General features: G+C 37.9%; 1 protein-coding gene across 2 annotated transcripts; it reads left to right on the top strand.

Annotated features, from left to right (window-relative positions):
* The first annotated feature begins 214 nt into the window (after positions 1 to 214).
* Positions 215 to 16,280, top strand: kctd7 (potassium channel tetramerization domain containing 7). 2 transcript variants are annotated; one of them, XM_004911705.4, is made up of 4 exons: positions 215 to 660; positions 3,398 to 3,567; positions 8,212 to 8,390; positions 13,812 to 16,280. In XM_004911705.4, the coding sequence occupies exons 1-4, from the start codon at positions 511 to 513 to the stop codon at positions 14,186 to 14,188; spliced, it is 876 nt and encodes a 291-aa protein (XP_004911762.1). In that variant the 5' UTR covers positions 215 to 510; the 3' UTR covers positions 14,189 to 16,280. The 2 variants fall into 2 exon arrangements, with proteins under 2 accessions (XP_004911762.1, XP_002935844.2); XM_002935798.3 differs by having other exon boundaries at positions 572 to 660; positions 3,346 to 3,567.
* Positions 16,281 to 16,485: the final 205 nt, after the last annotated feature.

Below are 16,485 nucleotides of genomic sequence, written 5' to 3'. Positions count from 1 at the left end.
TAAAATAGAGCCAAACAGAGGAGCTCTCCTCTGGTAACTATTCTTTCACCTTTTACTAAATATGCCTCTTTTGAACTCCAGGAATATTTTTAAAGAAAAGAGTTTAATGTATACATTTAAAGGGTACATTGATACATTCAGGAAACATGTACAAGCCAAACAAGCCAGCAGTAAATAATATGACATGTGATTCAGGGACCAAGGGGAAATTATTAGACCCCGCCCCCTGATGTCAGAGCAGTTTTCCAGCACGGCCACCTCTAGGGCGATGTGACAGCTATATTCAATCAACACACACAGGTTTCCAGCCTGCACGCAGAGAAGTAACCTGCACCCACAGCCAGGTTCATCTGCCTATACAGAATATACACACGCACAAAACTACTGCAGGGGCTGGAGACCGGACCATGAGCCCATACCAGCCCTGATCCAGCAGTGCCCGGATCTCCCAGCACACCTCCCTGCCCACAGCCCCGCTAGGTAAAGCCCTGGGCAAAGAAGCACAGAGGGATGGTGGTAGTTTCAGGCCAGCTGGAAGACCGAGGGACCACAGACGATGCCATGTCGAGCTCTGATGCTGAAGATGAGCTGATCGAGCCTGCCACGCCCACTCCGACCAGCGCTGCCTTCTCCCTGCAAGACAAAGTGCACCCTCTGCAGGTAAGGGCAGGGACAGACGGAGCCACCCATCTACTGGGCCCTCTTTTTCCGCTGAAAGTAAAATCTGCAGGAGCTCAAGGTTAAGAGCTTTGGCTCTTCATTACCACAGGTTAAGGCTGTTTTTCTTTGTCCCGCCTAATTCTATCTACCATTGGCCCATTTAGGATACAGACAGGAAGAACCAAGATTTTGCAGTCAGTGATTGGTCCGTGCGGTAATCTATCTGCTGTAGGATAGCCTGTATCTGCACAATACACTCTCTGGTGAATTACACCTTAGTTGAACCTCAGTAATACAATTGTGGGATCGTGTGGAACTGCTTGCAGCACCTTTGTAGAACCAAATACTGTCAAATTATAGTATTTTTAACAGAAGTTATCAAATGGGTATGGGAGAATCTGTATGTGAGGAAGACGTCATTCGTGTGGTATAGCAGTCAAAAAAATGGCTAAAACGGAGAACTTAAATACTATGTTATTGATTTTTTTATTTAAAGACAGAGTCAAGCAAGTGACCAACATGAGACTGGTAGTGGCATGTTCTTGAAACTCTCTCTAGTCACAGAGATGGGCTAACTAACTAGTACATGCTGACAAACTGTACCTATTCATTAACTTATATCAAAAACTTTAGCTTTCATTTTTTTTTTTAAACTAATCAGATCTAATTGCTGAATGGTTACTACAGTAAATGCACTGGTGCAGTTTACCATTTTTGTTTGGTAAATAAGCACCAAAATGTCTAGCTTGTGGGCAGCTTAAACATTGAAGATGAGCTTTAATATACTAGGTGGGGCAGCCGGTTGCCATATATCTTACAGTGACATCAGCAATGACATTCGGTGACAACAATGACACTCCTGGCTTCATCAGAATTTAACTCTGATGCTGAACCAGGCTGTGGGGGCACAATACGCTCATTATGTGCATGCATGTGGTGTAGTTGGGCGAGTCACATCCACCTCTTCTACATAACGCATGCATCTACTTTCGTTATATGTTATATCATTTTGGGATTTGTAGTCAAGCAACGTTTGGTTGAGCAATGCAGTGCAGCTGGATTTACACCCCCTTTAAGCTCCTGATTGCACAGAAAAGCTGGTATAGCTGGGAGTACAGAACACAACTTCTTGTCTTTGTTGTAACCAAAACTCATTCAATGCCATTCGTTTTTAGATTTTTCAGGTTCAAGCACCTTTTGAGGTCAAAGTGTGTCCCCCTTAGCAGATAAGAAGGCTATATATAAAACAAATAAAGGGGTACATATGCGCATAAGAGGGAAAAGTTTTCATCAGATCTCACCCGTAGTGTAGTTGGGCCCAGGTGCTCATGCCCCAGACCTTCAGCCAGAGGGAGCCATCATGGAAACATCACAAACATCAATAGGCAGGCACTCCGGGATTTCAACCCTGCGGTACAAAACGCGTAAGGCTTGCTGTATCATGTGTTAGTTTAATAAATATACTGTGATTTTAGTTCACTTTTTGTGAACTTCTGCTATTCTTTCTATTGAAATCCCGGAGAGATAAGAAGGCTACACATGAAAACATTGTTATATCAGTCATTTATCAATAGCTCACAACTATTCAGGGTCACAAATAAAAATGTATCCCAAATGTTATCTAACTAACATTTAAGCTTAGCCTCTAGGTATATCTAGGAAATCAAATGTACATTTTCCACAGGTTGCAATAGAGTGTAATAGGATAAGATAGGTAAGAGCATTGATAAGTGTTTTAGCTGATGCTTGAGGAAAAAATTAAGTTACTTAAAAGTTGCATTTACTTATTATGTTTATATTAAATAACATCTAGCACATTAAAATATGTACTTGGCATAAGGTGCCTGTTCATATTTTCAATGTCCAACCTTTATCCCCAGACTGCATTAGCGGAAGGTAATCAGGATGTTCAGGAAGCAGAAGCTGTGTAATACGTTCCAATAAAAACAGAATGAAACAATATCCCTGGATGTGACAGTGACTGCTACAGATTATCCATCCACCTTGTCTCTGGGAAAATCACACCACCACACCATTCTTCCTGAATGCTGACCAGAAAGACATTTACCAAGAGTTTAAATCTGTAAAATATTAAGTTGTTTGGAGAGGTCTATAGCTGCTAATCTTCAGCATAAAAAAGGGCTTAATAGTACAAAGCTAAGCTCTGATCCTAAATTTATTTATGGTGGCCCTAATATTTTCACAACGCATCAAGATATGTTACCTGTTTTTGATGTTCCCCATTATTAAAGGGTGGTTCACCTTTAAGTTAACTTTTAGTATTTTATAGATGGGCAGTTCTTGGCAACTGGTCTTAATTTTTTTTCATTTTTTAATTACCTGATTCTGTTATTTACATTTTTAAAAAGTGGATATCATAATTTCATAATCTGATATAAGGAAAATACCTTATATTGCATGTGTTAATAACAAGATGCCAGGCTCATTTAAATTTGGATATTACTCCTGTGTTCAGTCATATATAATGATAAACTTCAAATTAGCAATTTTTTTCTCGTTATTGATCAGTGGCAATTGCCTATGGAGTAAAGTCATGTTCAGCTTCTTGCTACTGTCCTTCTGACCGTGTCTCACTTTCCCTCTGGTACAGAACATAGGTTGCAGTATCTTTAAGCATCTGGAACACATGCTTTCCTTATGAGTACCCTTTATTATATGCTTTAGATCATTATCCTTTGATGGTGGAAGACGAGCGTTATTATTTATGCTTCCGCAGCTTCCTGAAGTTATTCCACTTAATGTGGGAGGGATGGGCTTTACAACCAGGCTGTCAACACTTCTACGCTATGAGGACACCATGCTGGCTGCTATGTTTAGTGGGCGCCATTACATTCCAACAGATGCAGAGGGAAGATACTTTATTGACAGAGATGGCACCTATTTTGGGTAAGAGTTCTAAAAGGCTTTAATAAATGCCAGTGTAAGTACAATAAAATTGATATAGGTGAGTGCAATTTTTGCATATTACACTGTTTTATTTTTTTTTTACTGTTGGTTAAATTGGTATTCAAAATCTACTTCTGATATCTTTTAGTGGCAGATACTTTTATCCTTTGTGCATTTTTTAAAATACCACTAATTCCTGGGTCTAGCGGGTAAGACCTTTAGAGGGAAGGCAGATTGCTAATAGATAGAAACAGGATGTATTGATAATGGATGGGGGAAATCATAAAAAAATGACCTGGAGTGGCATAAATGTACACAGGCACTTCTATGTATCTCTATAATGTATTGTTATTTAATGCACAAATTGAGCCAGATTAAGATCAATAACAAAAGTTTATTTAATGTTTATGATGTGATAACTTGTAGGTGACATTTAATTTGAGTAGTTATGAGTGATATTTCTCACCAGGTTCTGCTGCAAAAAAACCACCCATAGACTCCAATGTGTTGTGAGCTGAAAAAAAGTTGCAGTAGATTCAATAAAATGCCCATTGACTTCAAAGCGTTTTGCGTATTTTGCTGTTTAACAGATTTTTTGGCAAAGTAGAATGGGACAGATTAACCCATCACTTAATCTAGTAAGAGTAAGAACTTTTCTCCTAATTCAGTAATTCATTTTTATTTAAAGGGGTTGTAAACTCAGACATGATGCTGTCCCACTGCACCCCCTAGTTTTGCTATAGAAGTTGCCAAAAAATATAATTATAGTTGCATAACAATTGACCAACTAGAATTCTACTGATAAACTTATAAATGCAAAAGAATTGGCCAGTGAAAATGCTGATTCCCAGCACTATATCAGGCAACTTGCTGTTATCTTACATATAGAGATGATTATGTAATTTTTCCCCTTCGTTATATTACACTGGAATCACAAAATAGCTTTAAGAGTAAAACCCTGACGTTGCTGGACTTCAGCTCCCAACATGCCTCTGCCTTCATTATATGTTACATTATTCTGGGATTTGTAGTCCAGTGACAACTGAGTAAGGTTTGGTTAAGCAATGTAGTGCAGCAAGGTTTACATTCCTTTTAAGCCTATGTTGAGCTCTAAATTAATGTAAAGTATCTTATATGTATGCTTTTTAAGTTTTTATGTATGGAATACTATTTATACTGCATATGGTCTATAAACAGCACAGTTCTTGCCTTAAATTGAAGGTGACATTTAAACAGGTATAATTATCATTTTAATTATGATTATTTACTTTAGTAATAAGACTTGTCAGGGCATGCATATTTTTATAAACAATTATCAGTCTCTTTGTTACTTTGTCAGCAACAGACCAAAATCAGAGAGAAATAATCAGAGGAGTTATATAGTAGTGCTACAAGCTGTTCACAACAGTGTTTTATGTATGCCAAGCTGCTTTGTGTTCTGTCTGTGCTTAGTGGCATGGTAAGGATAGGAACACAGGAAATATATCATAAGCACAATATGGATCTTTAAACACACAGTGGCCTTCTGCTAACACTGGCTCAACATCCACTGGTAAGTCTTCCTAACAATGATCATGTATAAGTTCCAGCTCCTAGAATAGTACTGCTCTCTACAGCAGACTGAGCATGCTTGGCAACTTTTTAAACCTTTTAAACTCCATATTGTTATACAAATCTTTGTTTCACATCATTGTATCGGTATGTGCATGGCCAACTTAAGTTTATTCTATTGTATGATTGATTCCATTTTGACAATTTAAGGGATGGATAATATTTGGGGGCTGATTTACTAAGACACGATTTCGAATCCGAATTCCGATTGGAAACGAACATTTTGCGACTTTTTCGTATTTTTTGCGATTTTTTCGGCGTCTTTACGATTTTTGTGTAAAAACGCGAGTTTTTCGGCATCTTTACGATTTTTGCGTAAAAACGCGAGTTTTTCGTAGCCATTACGAAAGTTGCGCAAAGTCGCGATTTTTTCGTAGCGTTAACACTTGCGCGCAAAGTCGCGCCTTTTTCGTAGCGTTAAAACTTAAAAGGCGCGACGTTTCACGCAAGTTTTAACGCTACGAAAAAATCGCGACTTTGCGCAACTTTCGTAATGGCTACGAAAAACTTGCGTTTTTACGCAAAAATCGTAAAGATGACGAAAAACTCGCGTTTTTACGCAAAAATCGTAAAGACGCTGAAAAAATCGCAAAAAATACGAAAAAGCCGTAAAGACGCCGAAAAAAATCGCAAAATTACCGATCATTACGAAAAAAACGCAATCGGACACATTCGGCCCGTTCGTGGGTTAGTAAATGTGCCCCTTAGTGTAAACTTTTTTTTTGCACCTTGTTTTTTATAATAGTTAGCAACTAACACTGGCAATGCAAGAGGATTCGCCCACCTGCCCCTCAGTGCTCTTTACCTTTTGCTATGCTCTTATTGAGGAAAAAGCCACACTGCTCATTATGATTAGGTGTGAATACTGGCAGTTAAAATTCTTGTATATAGTGGGAGAGAATTTTGGGATTTTGCTAGGGATGAGAAGGCTAACATCAGAGACATCAGAGCAGGAATCCCATTTGTACTAACAACAACTGTTAAAAAGCATTCCAGACTGGGCTTGTGTTGGTTTATGGCTAATAGGCTTTATTTGCATGTCTTTTTTATGAGAGGTTCCTTAGTATTCAAAAAAGGTAGGAAATGCATTTGAAAGACAGTAAGTGACAGGACTAATGTGGACAAATGTTCTAAAAATAAGTGTGTTAAGTAGGAAACATTTCTAAAAGGAAGCACGTTAAAGAGCTTTTTAATGGCATTTGGTACATACATCAATTGTTTATTTAAATTAGGTATATACTTTACATTAGATGAAGAACATTAGATAATGATTAAGTAAAACTGAATTGGGAACCCTTTACCAGAGCTGCAGAGGCAGCTAAGATCATCCATGTACTCTGTATGGTGCATCATTACTCCAGTGTATCTCCAAAATGTATTGCAAAATGTTCTTGCCTCACAGCATAGCTTTTAAAAACTTTGTTGCCCATAATTGCATTGCAGTTCTCTGCTGAGCTGGAAACTGGATTCTGTCTGCTATTTATGTTATAGAGCTGAGTTTCAGGTTTATTTCCCAACTCAGATTTACAAGGAGAGCAGTGGATTAGCCGACACAATTGTTTTTCATTCCACTGAAAAAAATTTATAATCATGTTATGTTGCTTGTATAGCGTAAGATTTAAGTCTAAAGGTCCCCATACATGGGTGGGCGATATCGGGGAGCTTGAAGTTAAAAAAAAAAATAATCCTATCCGATCCAAACGACCGGATTATGTAGGCGGCAATGTATCAGTCGGTTCGGGGACCGCATCAACGAGCCGATGTGGCCCCCGATCCGACTGAATCTTTTAACCTGGCCGATCGATATCTGGCCAATTTCAGGCCAGATATCGGTCGGTCAGTCTGCTCGTTTCTGCCCCTACACGGGCAGATAAGCTGCCAGGTCGGTCCAAGGGACCGATATCGGCAGCTATTATCGGCCCGTGTATGGGGGCCTTAAGTGGCAGATTTATCAAAATGTGAATTTAGAGCTTAGTATATAAAAACTCACCCACATTCTTTTCATCCCTATGGGATTTTTAGAAGCGGATTTATCAATGGGTGAGAGCTAGAACTCACCATTTGATAAACAGGCTTCTAAAAATTTTGTTTTTATGTATTAAGCTCTAAACTAACATTTTCATAAATCTGCCCCTTAAAGTTTTTTTTAATTACTACTACAGAGCAATAACTCCCAGAGAGAGACTACACGTGCCTAATCCATTACACTGTAGTGGTGGCCGCTAATTATTTTAAGTGATTTTTTTTTCCACTGACATAAACATTCATTCTTTGTCAGTGTGTAGGTTTATATATCCAAATATGTTATCATGGCTTTGCACCTATGACACTTATTTCATTTCCATCTCCCAAAACTTAAAAAGAGTGTTAATGCAATAGAACACTTAGGGGCACATTTACTAATCCACGAACGTCCGAAAGCGTCCGAATGCGGTTTTTCGTAATGATCGGTATTTTTGCGACTTTTTTGTTGCCGTCACAATTTTTTTGTATTTTTGCGCCACTTTTTCGTCGCCGTTACGACTTTATCGTATATTTTCCCTGACTTTTCTGTCGACGTCGAAAAAAATCGCGACGGCAATGAAAAAATCATGCAAAATACGATAAAGTCGTGACGGCGACGAAAAAGTCACGCAAAATACAAAAAACCCGCGACAGCGACAAAAAAAATTGCTAAATTTTCGTTTCCAATCCGATTTTTTCCCATTCGGGATTCAGATTCGAGGATTAGTAAATGTGCCCCTTAGGGGCCCATTTATAAAACCACCATTTATTTTTTCAGAAAAAAATAGATTTTTTTCAAATTTTTAGAACTTTTCGTAATGACCACTATAATAAAATCATGCATTGAAGTTTCAAAGCCAGAACAATCATTCGGATACGAAAATTTTGTGACTTTCGGATCGGAAATTATTGTGGTTTTCTAATTGTGCTTTTAGTTAGTGAAAATTTGTGGTTTAATGAATGGGCCCCTTAGTTTAAAGCATTCTGCATATCCAGTTATATAACTCTCTTTTTGTAATATATTTTTAGAGATATTTTAAACTTTCTCCGCTGCGGAGATCTTCCTCCCCAAGAGAGGTTGAAGATGGTGTACAAGGAAGCTCAGTACTATTCAATTGGGCCCCTGCTAGACAGTCTGGACAAAATGCAACCACTTACTGGAGAAAAAGTGAGACAAGCCTTCCTAGACCTGATGCCTTATTACAAAGGTAACCTTGATTTTCAAATTATTTTCTAAAAGGCTTCAATGCAGTTTAAGAATCATAATTTGCCACCTATACAAGATGAGCCCCTTAGCTTTCACCATTTAGTTCTCAGTGTAAAGAATGCCTGGTAAACATTTTTTTGCTGGCAAAAGCTTTAGTGGGGCAGGCTTGGGCACCTATATGGTAAGTTCAAGAATAAAAAAATCCAGCCAGTGCCAGTTTATTTGTGGCTAAATCTGCATCTGCACATGCGGCAATTGCTGAGGGAAGGGGGCAGGCTGAGATGTGGTGCCTAGGGCAGCACAGGACCTAACTACAGCCCTGCTCTCCACAATATGCCAGGGTGTAATTTGCAATCTAGTCATTTGCCTTCTTTCTTGTCTTTCTTGTGCACAATGCCCCACTGAACTCTCCTGCCCTCTTAGGGCTCTTACACATAGGAGTTTGATTCGTTCTTCAGAGGTGGATCTTTTATGCGTTACACCACAGGGGAGCACAGGAGTAAATGCAGCCCAGTCTATTCTATCAGTTTGTACTCACTGTGCTATTTTTATGACCCCTAAGTCTGCATAATGGCTTGACAAACTTATTTGTATAACATATGTCATTATAGTCATGCCCTCAAATATATTGTTTGCTGGATAATAAGACCACTACAGTAAAAATCTGGAAAGCTGCAGAGGGTTACTCAGCTATTCTAGATGTTCACTGGCAAGTACTGTAGTTTAACTTGGCTGTGATAGGAGTTGGAATAGAATTTAATGTTTTTCCCACAGTATTGATAGTTAGGGAAGATAACAGAGAATAATCCCCTATGGTGTTATGCCTTCATTGGAGGCAATATATATTTGAGGACACACACGTTTCCCAACAATCTGTGTAATATATTTAATAATTTTAGAGATGCACTGAATGCAGAATGTGGACAGATTCCATAGATTTCTGCAGGATTCAGATCTGGCCAAATTCTGAGTGCCTGGCAAAGTGAATCCAAACCCGTAGGTGCATATTTATTGACATTCATATTTTCGAGTTAAAAATCAGCCCTTTAAAGTCCTGGACATCTGAAAGCAAAATATTTTTTCTTAATAAATAATACTAACAAAAAAATAGAATTTTCTTTGCAATATGTAATTGAGGCTTTAGATTCAGTTTAGTATTTGGCCTATCCTTTTGTGGAGGATTTCGTAGAATCCAAAAATGATGCATTGTCAAATTAGTAAAAAAACCTGCTCCAAAATTGTGTTTGACTTTTTTATCTCATTGTGGTTTTAGAGGTTTGGTTATTGAAACCACAAAAACACAAATTTTCACTAAAAGTACGAATGGCATATGATTTATCAAAACAGCCGTTTTAAAAAAAGCACAAATGAAAAAAGATACAATAAACGTAGCATAAAATTCAAAGAAGTCAAATTTTTCACATTGTCGCACAAATGTATGTGTCTAAGAAAACCCTGAAAACCTCTAAAACCATGAAGCAAATAAAGATCTTCCAATTCTAAAAAGTACACCTTTGCCACTTTTATGTGGCATATTTTTTCTTTCGGATTTGTCTCAGTTTTGTCGCATAATAAATGGCAAAAACAGTATTCAGTATTTTTGCACAAACAAATACAAAAAAATAGGACCTTAAGTAAATGCCCCCCATCGTGTGTTTCTTAAATTTCGTTAATTGTGCTTTGTCACAGTTTGCCAGTTGACTGATTTTATTTAAAATTATATACTGTTTATGTGGTATTATTGTATGACATTAAAAAAGCTGCATTAGCTAGAAATTGGTTTATTTTGATTTGCTGCCAAGAGCAGATATTCCACTGGAATTTCCCAACTCAGCTTTACTAAACCATAAGTATGCATTCCAGCTTCTAGCTGCAGTATCTGACCCAAAGTACTAGCTGTATGGGTAGTTTCCTGGGATGTTACAGAATGGAAAGTCCATATAAAACAAGTATTATGTTCTTTTTATTCTTATCTGGAACAGGCATGGGATACTAAAGCAGTGTACAATGTACAGTCTGCATTATTATAAGCTGTCAGTATCATGGAAATAAATATGATTTTTGTTCATGGATTTATTATAGTCAGTGTGGTTTACCTTCGCTTTACACTTATAAATGAGAGTGATTTATAACTTTCTTTTTCACAATGCATTTGTGTTTTTTATTAAAGTGATACTGACACTAAAAAAATCACTCCTCAAAATATGAATGAACATAAAAAGTTGCCTATAGGTTATGTTGATTGATTTTCTCTGAGAGATTTGCTTTTGTAAATAATTGTTACTTGAAGTTCCTAAACCTGACTGTTTTGCCAACCTGACTGTCCCTTCTCAGCCTGTCAGTTTTGGCTTCTAATGCTAACGGCCTCCTGCTGGACAAATATGGCAGCCCCCTTATAGGAGAACATGGGGGATCAGACAGGTAATATAAAAGCATTGGGCAAATACTTTTATGGCAAAAATGAAGGTCATGCAAAGACAATGTTATGATAGATGTAAAAAAAGGTTTAATTTCTGGTGTTAGTATCTCTTTAAAACTCTAACTTTTTTCTTTTTTCATTTCGAATAAACTCATTCTTAAGGGAAGGGAATAGACATTTACCATTGACTTCTTCGGATTGCGATTTTTAGCTGTTTTGTCGCCAAGTAAATCTCGAAAAAGTCGAAGAAACTTTTAGTGCTAAAAAAAATCCACATTGGAACAAAACAAAAAATGATAAAATTGCATGAAATATTTTTCAGATTGCTTCGCAAGTAATAATAAATTAACTATGATATGTAGGTTATTTATAAAAATCTATATTAGTGTTTTTTTCTTGCTTTGAAAATCCTTGTGTGTTTTATTTAGAAATAAGTCTGCATTATAAACTTAAAAAAAAATTCTCTACTGTTTTTATTAATTACAGGCCTTTGTATTTTGCATCTTATGCAATTCCTCAGATGTAAATGAGAAGCTAGATTTTCCGAATAACCTTTTAAGCTATCCATGTACCAATCTGTGAGGCAATTCTGAAGATATGTATAAAGAGATTAGGATAATATTAGGATATATAAGACTTAAAGGAACAGTAACACCAAAAAATTAAAGTGTTTTATAGTATATAATAATATAATATCATAATATAATGGGCCTGATTCACTAAAGTGCGATAAAAATTATCGCTTTTTTGCGTTAAATTTGTCGCGATAATTAGTGCGCGATTCACCATAGTATTATCGTTTGCGATAAGTCGCCATTTTCGCATGCGGTATTTCTCGCGCTAGTTTTAACGCATGCGTTAATTTCCACGCTGAAAAGAATACGATCACATGATTCACTATAACTTTTTGCCGCTAAATATCGCATTCGGCTATGCGAAAATTAACTCCTACTACAGGCAGGCGAAAAATTATAGAAAAGTACAGTAAAGTTTTTGGCAATAAAATATGGACTTAAGGTGGCCATACACGGGCCGACTATAGCTGCCGATATCGGTCCCTTGGACCGATTCGGCAGCTAATCGGCCCGTGTATGGGGAGAGCAGATCGGCCTGGCCGACCGATATCTGGCCTGAAATTGGCCAGATCTCGATCGGCCAGGTTAGAAAATCTGGTCGGATCGGGGACCGCATCGGCTCGTTGATGCGGTCCCCGATCCGACTGCCCCATTGCCGCCCACATAATCCGATCGTCTGGCCCCAGGGCCAAATGATCGGATTATTATTTTTTTTACCTAAATGGTCCCCGATATCGCCCACCCGTAGGTGGGGATATCGGGGGAAGATCCGCTCGCTTGGCGACATCGCCAAGCGAGTGGATCTGCTCGTGTATGGCCACCTTTACAGTGTTATTTATTCAAGTATGTGTCTTTTTACTCAATTTTACTAAAGTCTTGGCATGTATGGAATTTCGCTACTAATATACAATCCTATAGTGGTAAAAATTTAGTCGCCAAAATATACAGTACAATAGTGGTAAAAATGTAGTCGCGATATTATACAGTACTATAGCGGTGGATATTTAGTCGCGATATTATACAGTACTATAGCGGTGGATATTGAAATGTTTTGCCAGGCATGAATTTGCAGCGAATTTTTGGATGTGCGGGGAATTTTCGCGTGGCGAATTTTTTTATGCGTTTTGCCATTGGCGAAACACATGAAAAATTTGCTGCAGAAAAATTCGCCACATGTCCAAAAATTCACTGCGAATCCATGCCTGGCGAAACATTTCATCACTTGTAGCCGCATATAAATAGTCGCGCAAATGAACGCACGCCATGTTAGCCATACACACCAATATATATTTTTTTTGCAAATAAACATTTATACAGCACGTCTCTAGCACTCTGTGCTCTCCCAGGGCAAAATGTCGCCAGTTTTATGCTGCCGGTTGCGGAAAATACCGCGCATGCTATTTATCGCGACAAACCTATCGCATAAAATAGCGCACGTAAAAAAGCACAAGTATGCTTATAGTGAATTGTGCGAAAATTAAGACGCAATAACATTTTTAGCGCACGCTATAAATAGCGCACGTTTTATCGCACTTTAGTGAATCGGGCCCAATGTATTATTGCCTTGCACTGGTAAAATTAGTGTGTTGACTACAGAAACTCTACTATAGTTTATATAAATACCCTGCTGTCTAGCCACGGGGGGCAGCCATTCAAGCTGGAAAAGAGGAGAAAAGGCACAGGTTATATAGCAGATAACAGATAAGATCTGTAGAATGTAACAGGGCTTTATCTGTTATCTGTGCCTTTTCTCATTTGATTGGCTGCCACCATGGCTACAAAGCAGATTTGTTTATATAAACTGTAGTAGTCCTTCTAAAGCTGGCCATACACGCACCGATACTATCGTACGAAACCTCGTTTCGTACGATATTCGGTGCGTGTATGGCATGTCGGCGAGTCGACCGATATCTCAGGAAGCTGCTGATATCGGACGACTCGCCGATCGCCCAGGTTAGAAAATTTTGATCGGGCGCCATAGAAGGCGCCTGACCAAAATCTGCCGTCAGGGCTGAATCGGCAGAAGGAGGTAAAAATCCTATTGTTTCTACCTCCTTATCTGCTGTTTCAGCCCTGACTGTGTGTGGCGGATCTGACGATGTCGCACGAAACATCGTTAGATCGCCACGTGTATGGCCAGCTTTAGGCAAACACACCAGGTGTACCAGTGCAGGGCATTTCTTATAATAAGGTTTTTAGGTTATAAGTAATGCATTCTCTTTGCAATGCTTTGGTTATGGTACTTGCTTTATATGTCTTGGTTGATATTAAAAGCTAATACTGGGTTTAAACTTGTCCTTTTCTAAGGGGTTTAGTTAACCCACTCATGAAATAATTAAAACAAACAATTTTTCTTTTCTGCACCTATCTATAGCCATGGGCCTTATTTTACTTGAAAAATCCAAACATTTTCTCTTTTTCTCTTCAGATCACTTGGAGCGCATTATTGAAATTGGGAAACACAGAGCTATACAGAGGAAAGCGCGTTTTGCAAAACTGAAGGTCTGTGTGTTTAAAGAAGAGATGCCCATCACCCCTTATGAGTGCCCTCAGTTCAACACATTGCGCTTTGAAAGGAGTGAAAGCGAGTCTAAACATTTCGAGCACCACTGTGAGGTTGATGTCTCCTTTGGGCCATGGGAAGCAGTGGCAGACGTGTATGACCTTCTTCATTGTATAGTTACTGATCTATCAGAGAGAGGCATTACGGTGGACCACCAGTGCATTGGTGTCTGTGACAAACATCTCATAAATCATTATTACTGCAAGCGCCCAATCTATGAGTTCAAGATCACATGGTGGTAAGATTTTATGGGCAAAAAAACTCTAGGACCAAATCTTTGGAATTAGACTTTAAATGCAACTAACTGCTCAGCGTTTTGAACTAGAAGGCTATTAACGTGTACAATACAGCATAGTGCTGGGAAGAAGATAATATAATAGGCTGAACAAGGTGGAATATCACACTAATGAGAGAAAAGTTAGCAATGAAAAAAACATGCCTTCAGTAACCTAGCACAATTAGAATTACATGTTATTAAAGTCTCATAGCAGGAGCTGGCTACCTTACTGAAAGTAGTTGACAAATGCAGATACAACCCCACTGCACAGTTAGGACAAAGCTAAATGGCTTGTGAATTTTAGACAGTTGCACCTCCAGCAAAGAGCCACAATCATACTACCTGTGTAGTAGTATGCCTTGTAAAAACATAGAAAGGAAGACAGTCCTTTTAGATTTCGAAAACATCTGTCAGTTTAGTAAATTTGCAGCAAGCTGCATGTCATGATGAGTTATGCTGGATCCATAACTTCTTGCCATAGCTGGCAACATAAATAAATACTTGTTCTGCCTACCTACATTCTAACTCAGCTATAGAATTTATTTAGTTGAGATCGTTTTTTAAAGGATTTTTTCTCTGTGGTAGAAGATAATGGAGGTTTAGTCTAGTCTACTGCTGCATTACCTAGTAGGTGTAATAACATTTACCATCACCATTTTCTATATCAGGCTTTTCATTTTTTAAGTCCCAGTTCAACATTTTGGTTTCTAACATTTGGTCATGTCAGGATACCCCACACATAGCAGGGAATGTTATTTATTATCGCATTTCAATGTTGGAGATATTCAAGCCACTCCTCTTTTCAAATTAGACCTATATCAAGGACCACCATGTTCCGTATATATACATATCTGGTTTCTTTCCATTTGTCTCCTCCATGTTCTTGTCTCTGTTCCTTATTTCTCTTTTATCATCTACCATTTTTTTTCTTTCTCTTCCATATTCTAGCACCACTTCTGCTCCCACTTGTACTCCTCCTTATTCCTGTATTTCTTTACCTCTGTGGAATTTTCTCCCTCCTTTACACTTTGTTCTATGCTGCCCAATTTACCCTCCTCAGTCCTCTTTTGTTCTTTTTTCCTCTCCCCAGTCCTTTCTTCTCAGTCTTCTTTTTAAAGCTGTACACTTTTTGCTGTGCATTTCTCTTCTGTTTTCCCCTTCTACCATTTCCTTTTTATTTATACGTCAAACCATATTCCAGATCTGCAGGCCTCAAATGTGCACCTCCAAGAGCCAATTTGACTACAGACCTATTCTAGAGAACTGTATCTGGTTTATAAAATACATTTTAAATAAAGTATTACAAGTACTCTAGTACAATAGTACCCCACTATACACTCATTTATTATTTTCTTACTGAAAAAGCCTAGGGCCTTCTATTCTTTTAAATTATTTTCCAGGACAGGAATTGAAAGTTATGACAAGTAGACAGAAGATGGCATGGTATCCCCTTTCACTGCACTTCTGGCACATTCACCCTGACATTGAACATTGACATTTTGGAGCATTCTATTGAATTAGTGACTGATTTTGTACCACACTTTAAAACAGATGTTTATTTTTTTTGAGTCAAAATATATATCAGTGTCATTTCCACTCAAAGGTTGGATTCTAATCAAAAGTAAAAAAAACATTTTTTTCTTACTTTGTAAAATCACAGGAAAATTGAGCAAGAAAAAATTAAATTTTAGTTACTAACCCCCATGGTAGCTTTGGGGGATAAACTTCAAAATATTTATGCTGAACAGCAAATAAGTGTTTGCTGTAGTTTCCTTAAATTGTATGTATGTAAACACTATTCCCGATAGGCTGTGTGCTTATGTGAGCACACACAATAAATTGTGTTTCAAACAAGGGATTTATGAAAAAAACACATACATTTGTATGACAGTGGCTTTAAAAAGGGCATGCAATATGGTGGCATTTTCAATGCATGCTCTTAATAGCGTGGTTTAGTGTGGCACTCCTAACCTGTGAGAAATCTATTTGTGGGACATGTAAGCACTTTAATATAGGGCTTTTAGGCCAAAATAAAAGCTTTTGCACCACTTAGGCCATATGGTTTCTGGACTGCAATTATATTCTTAAAATCTCAATCTGTGTTCCTGTTAAACTGATGTTATGTCTATGTTTTTTTAAAAACTAAACAGATTATATGTTACTTTAGTAAAGCTTTGTTTAGTAAACCCTGTGGCCTTTCTGTCTAGTAAAAAAGTGTAGTAGGGTCATGTGCTTTTGTGTTAGTGAAAATAATTATACCTA

Source organism: Xenopus tropicalis, chromosome 2 (assembly GCF_000004195.4).
Source record: "Xenopus tropicalis strain Nigerian chromosome 2, UCB_Xtro_10.0, whole genome shotgun sequence".
Lineage (NCBI taxonomy): Eukaryota > Metazoa > Chordata > Amphibia > Anura > Pipidae > Xenopus > Xenopus tropicalis.
Note: the sequence above shows the minus strand (reverse complement) of the source record. Positions and strands in the feature narration are given on the sequence as shown.

Excerpts from the sequence above, each read along its gene's own strand:
- kctd7 (XM_004911705.4), top strand. The coding sequence starts at position 511 with ATGGTGGTAGTTTCAGGCCAGCTGGAAGACCGAGGGACCACAGACGAT. Across the intron at positions 3,568-8,211 it reads AGAGATGGCACCTATTTTGG|AGATATTTTAAACTTTCTCC; the intron begins GTAAGAGTTCTA and ends ATATATTTTTAG. Across the intron at positions 8,391-13,811 it reads CCTGATGCCTTATTACAAAG|ATCACTTGGAGCGCATTATT; the intron begins GTAACCTTGATT and ends TTTTCTCTTCAG.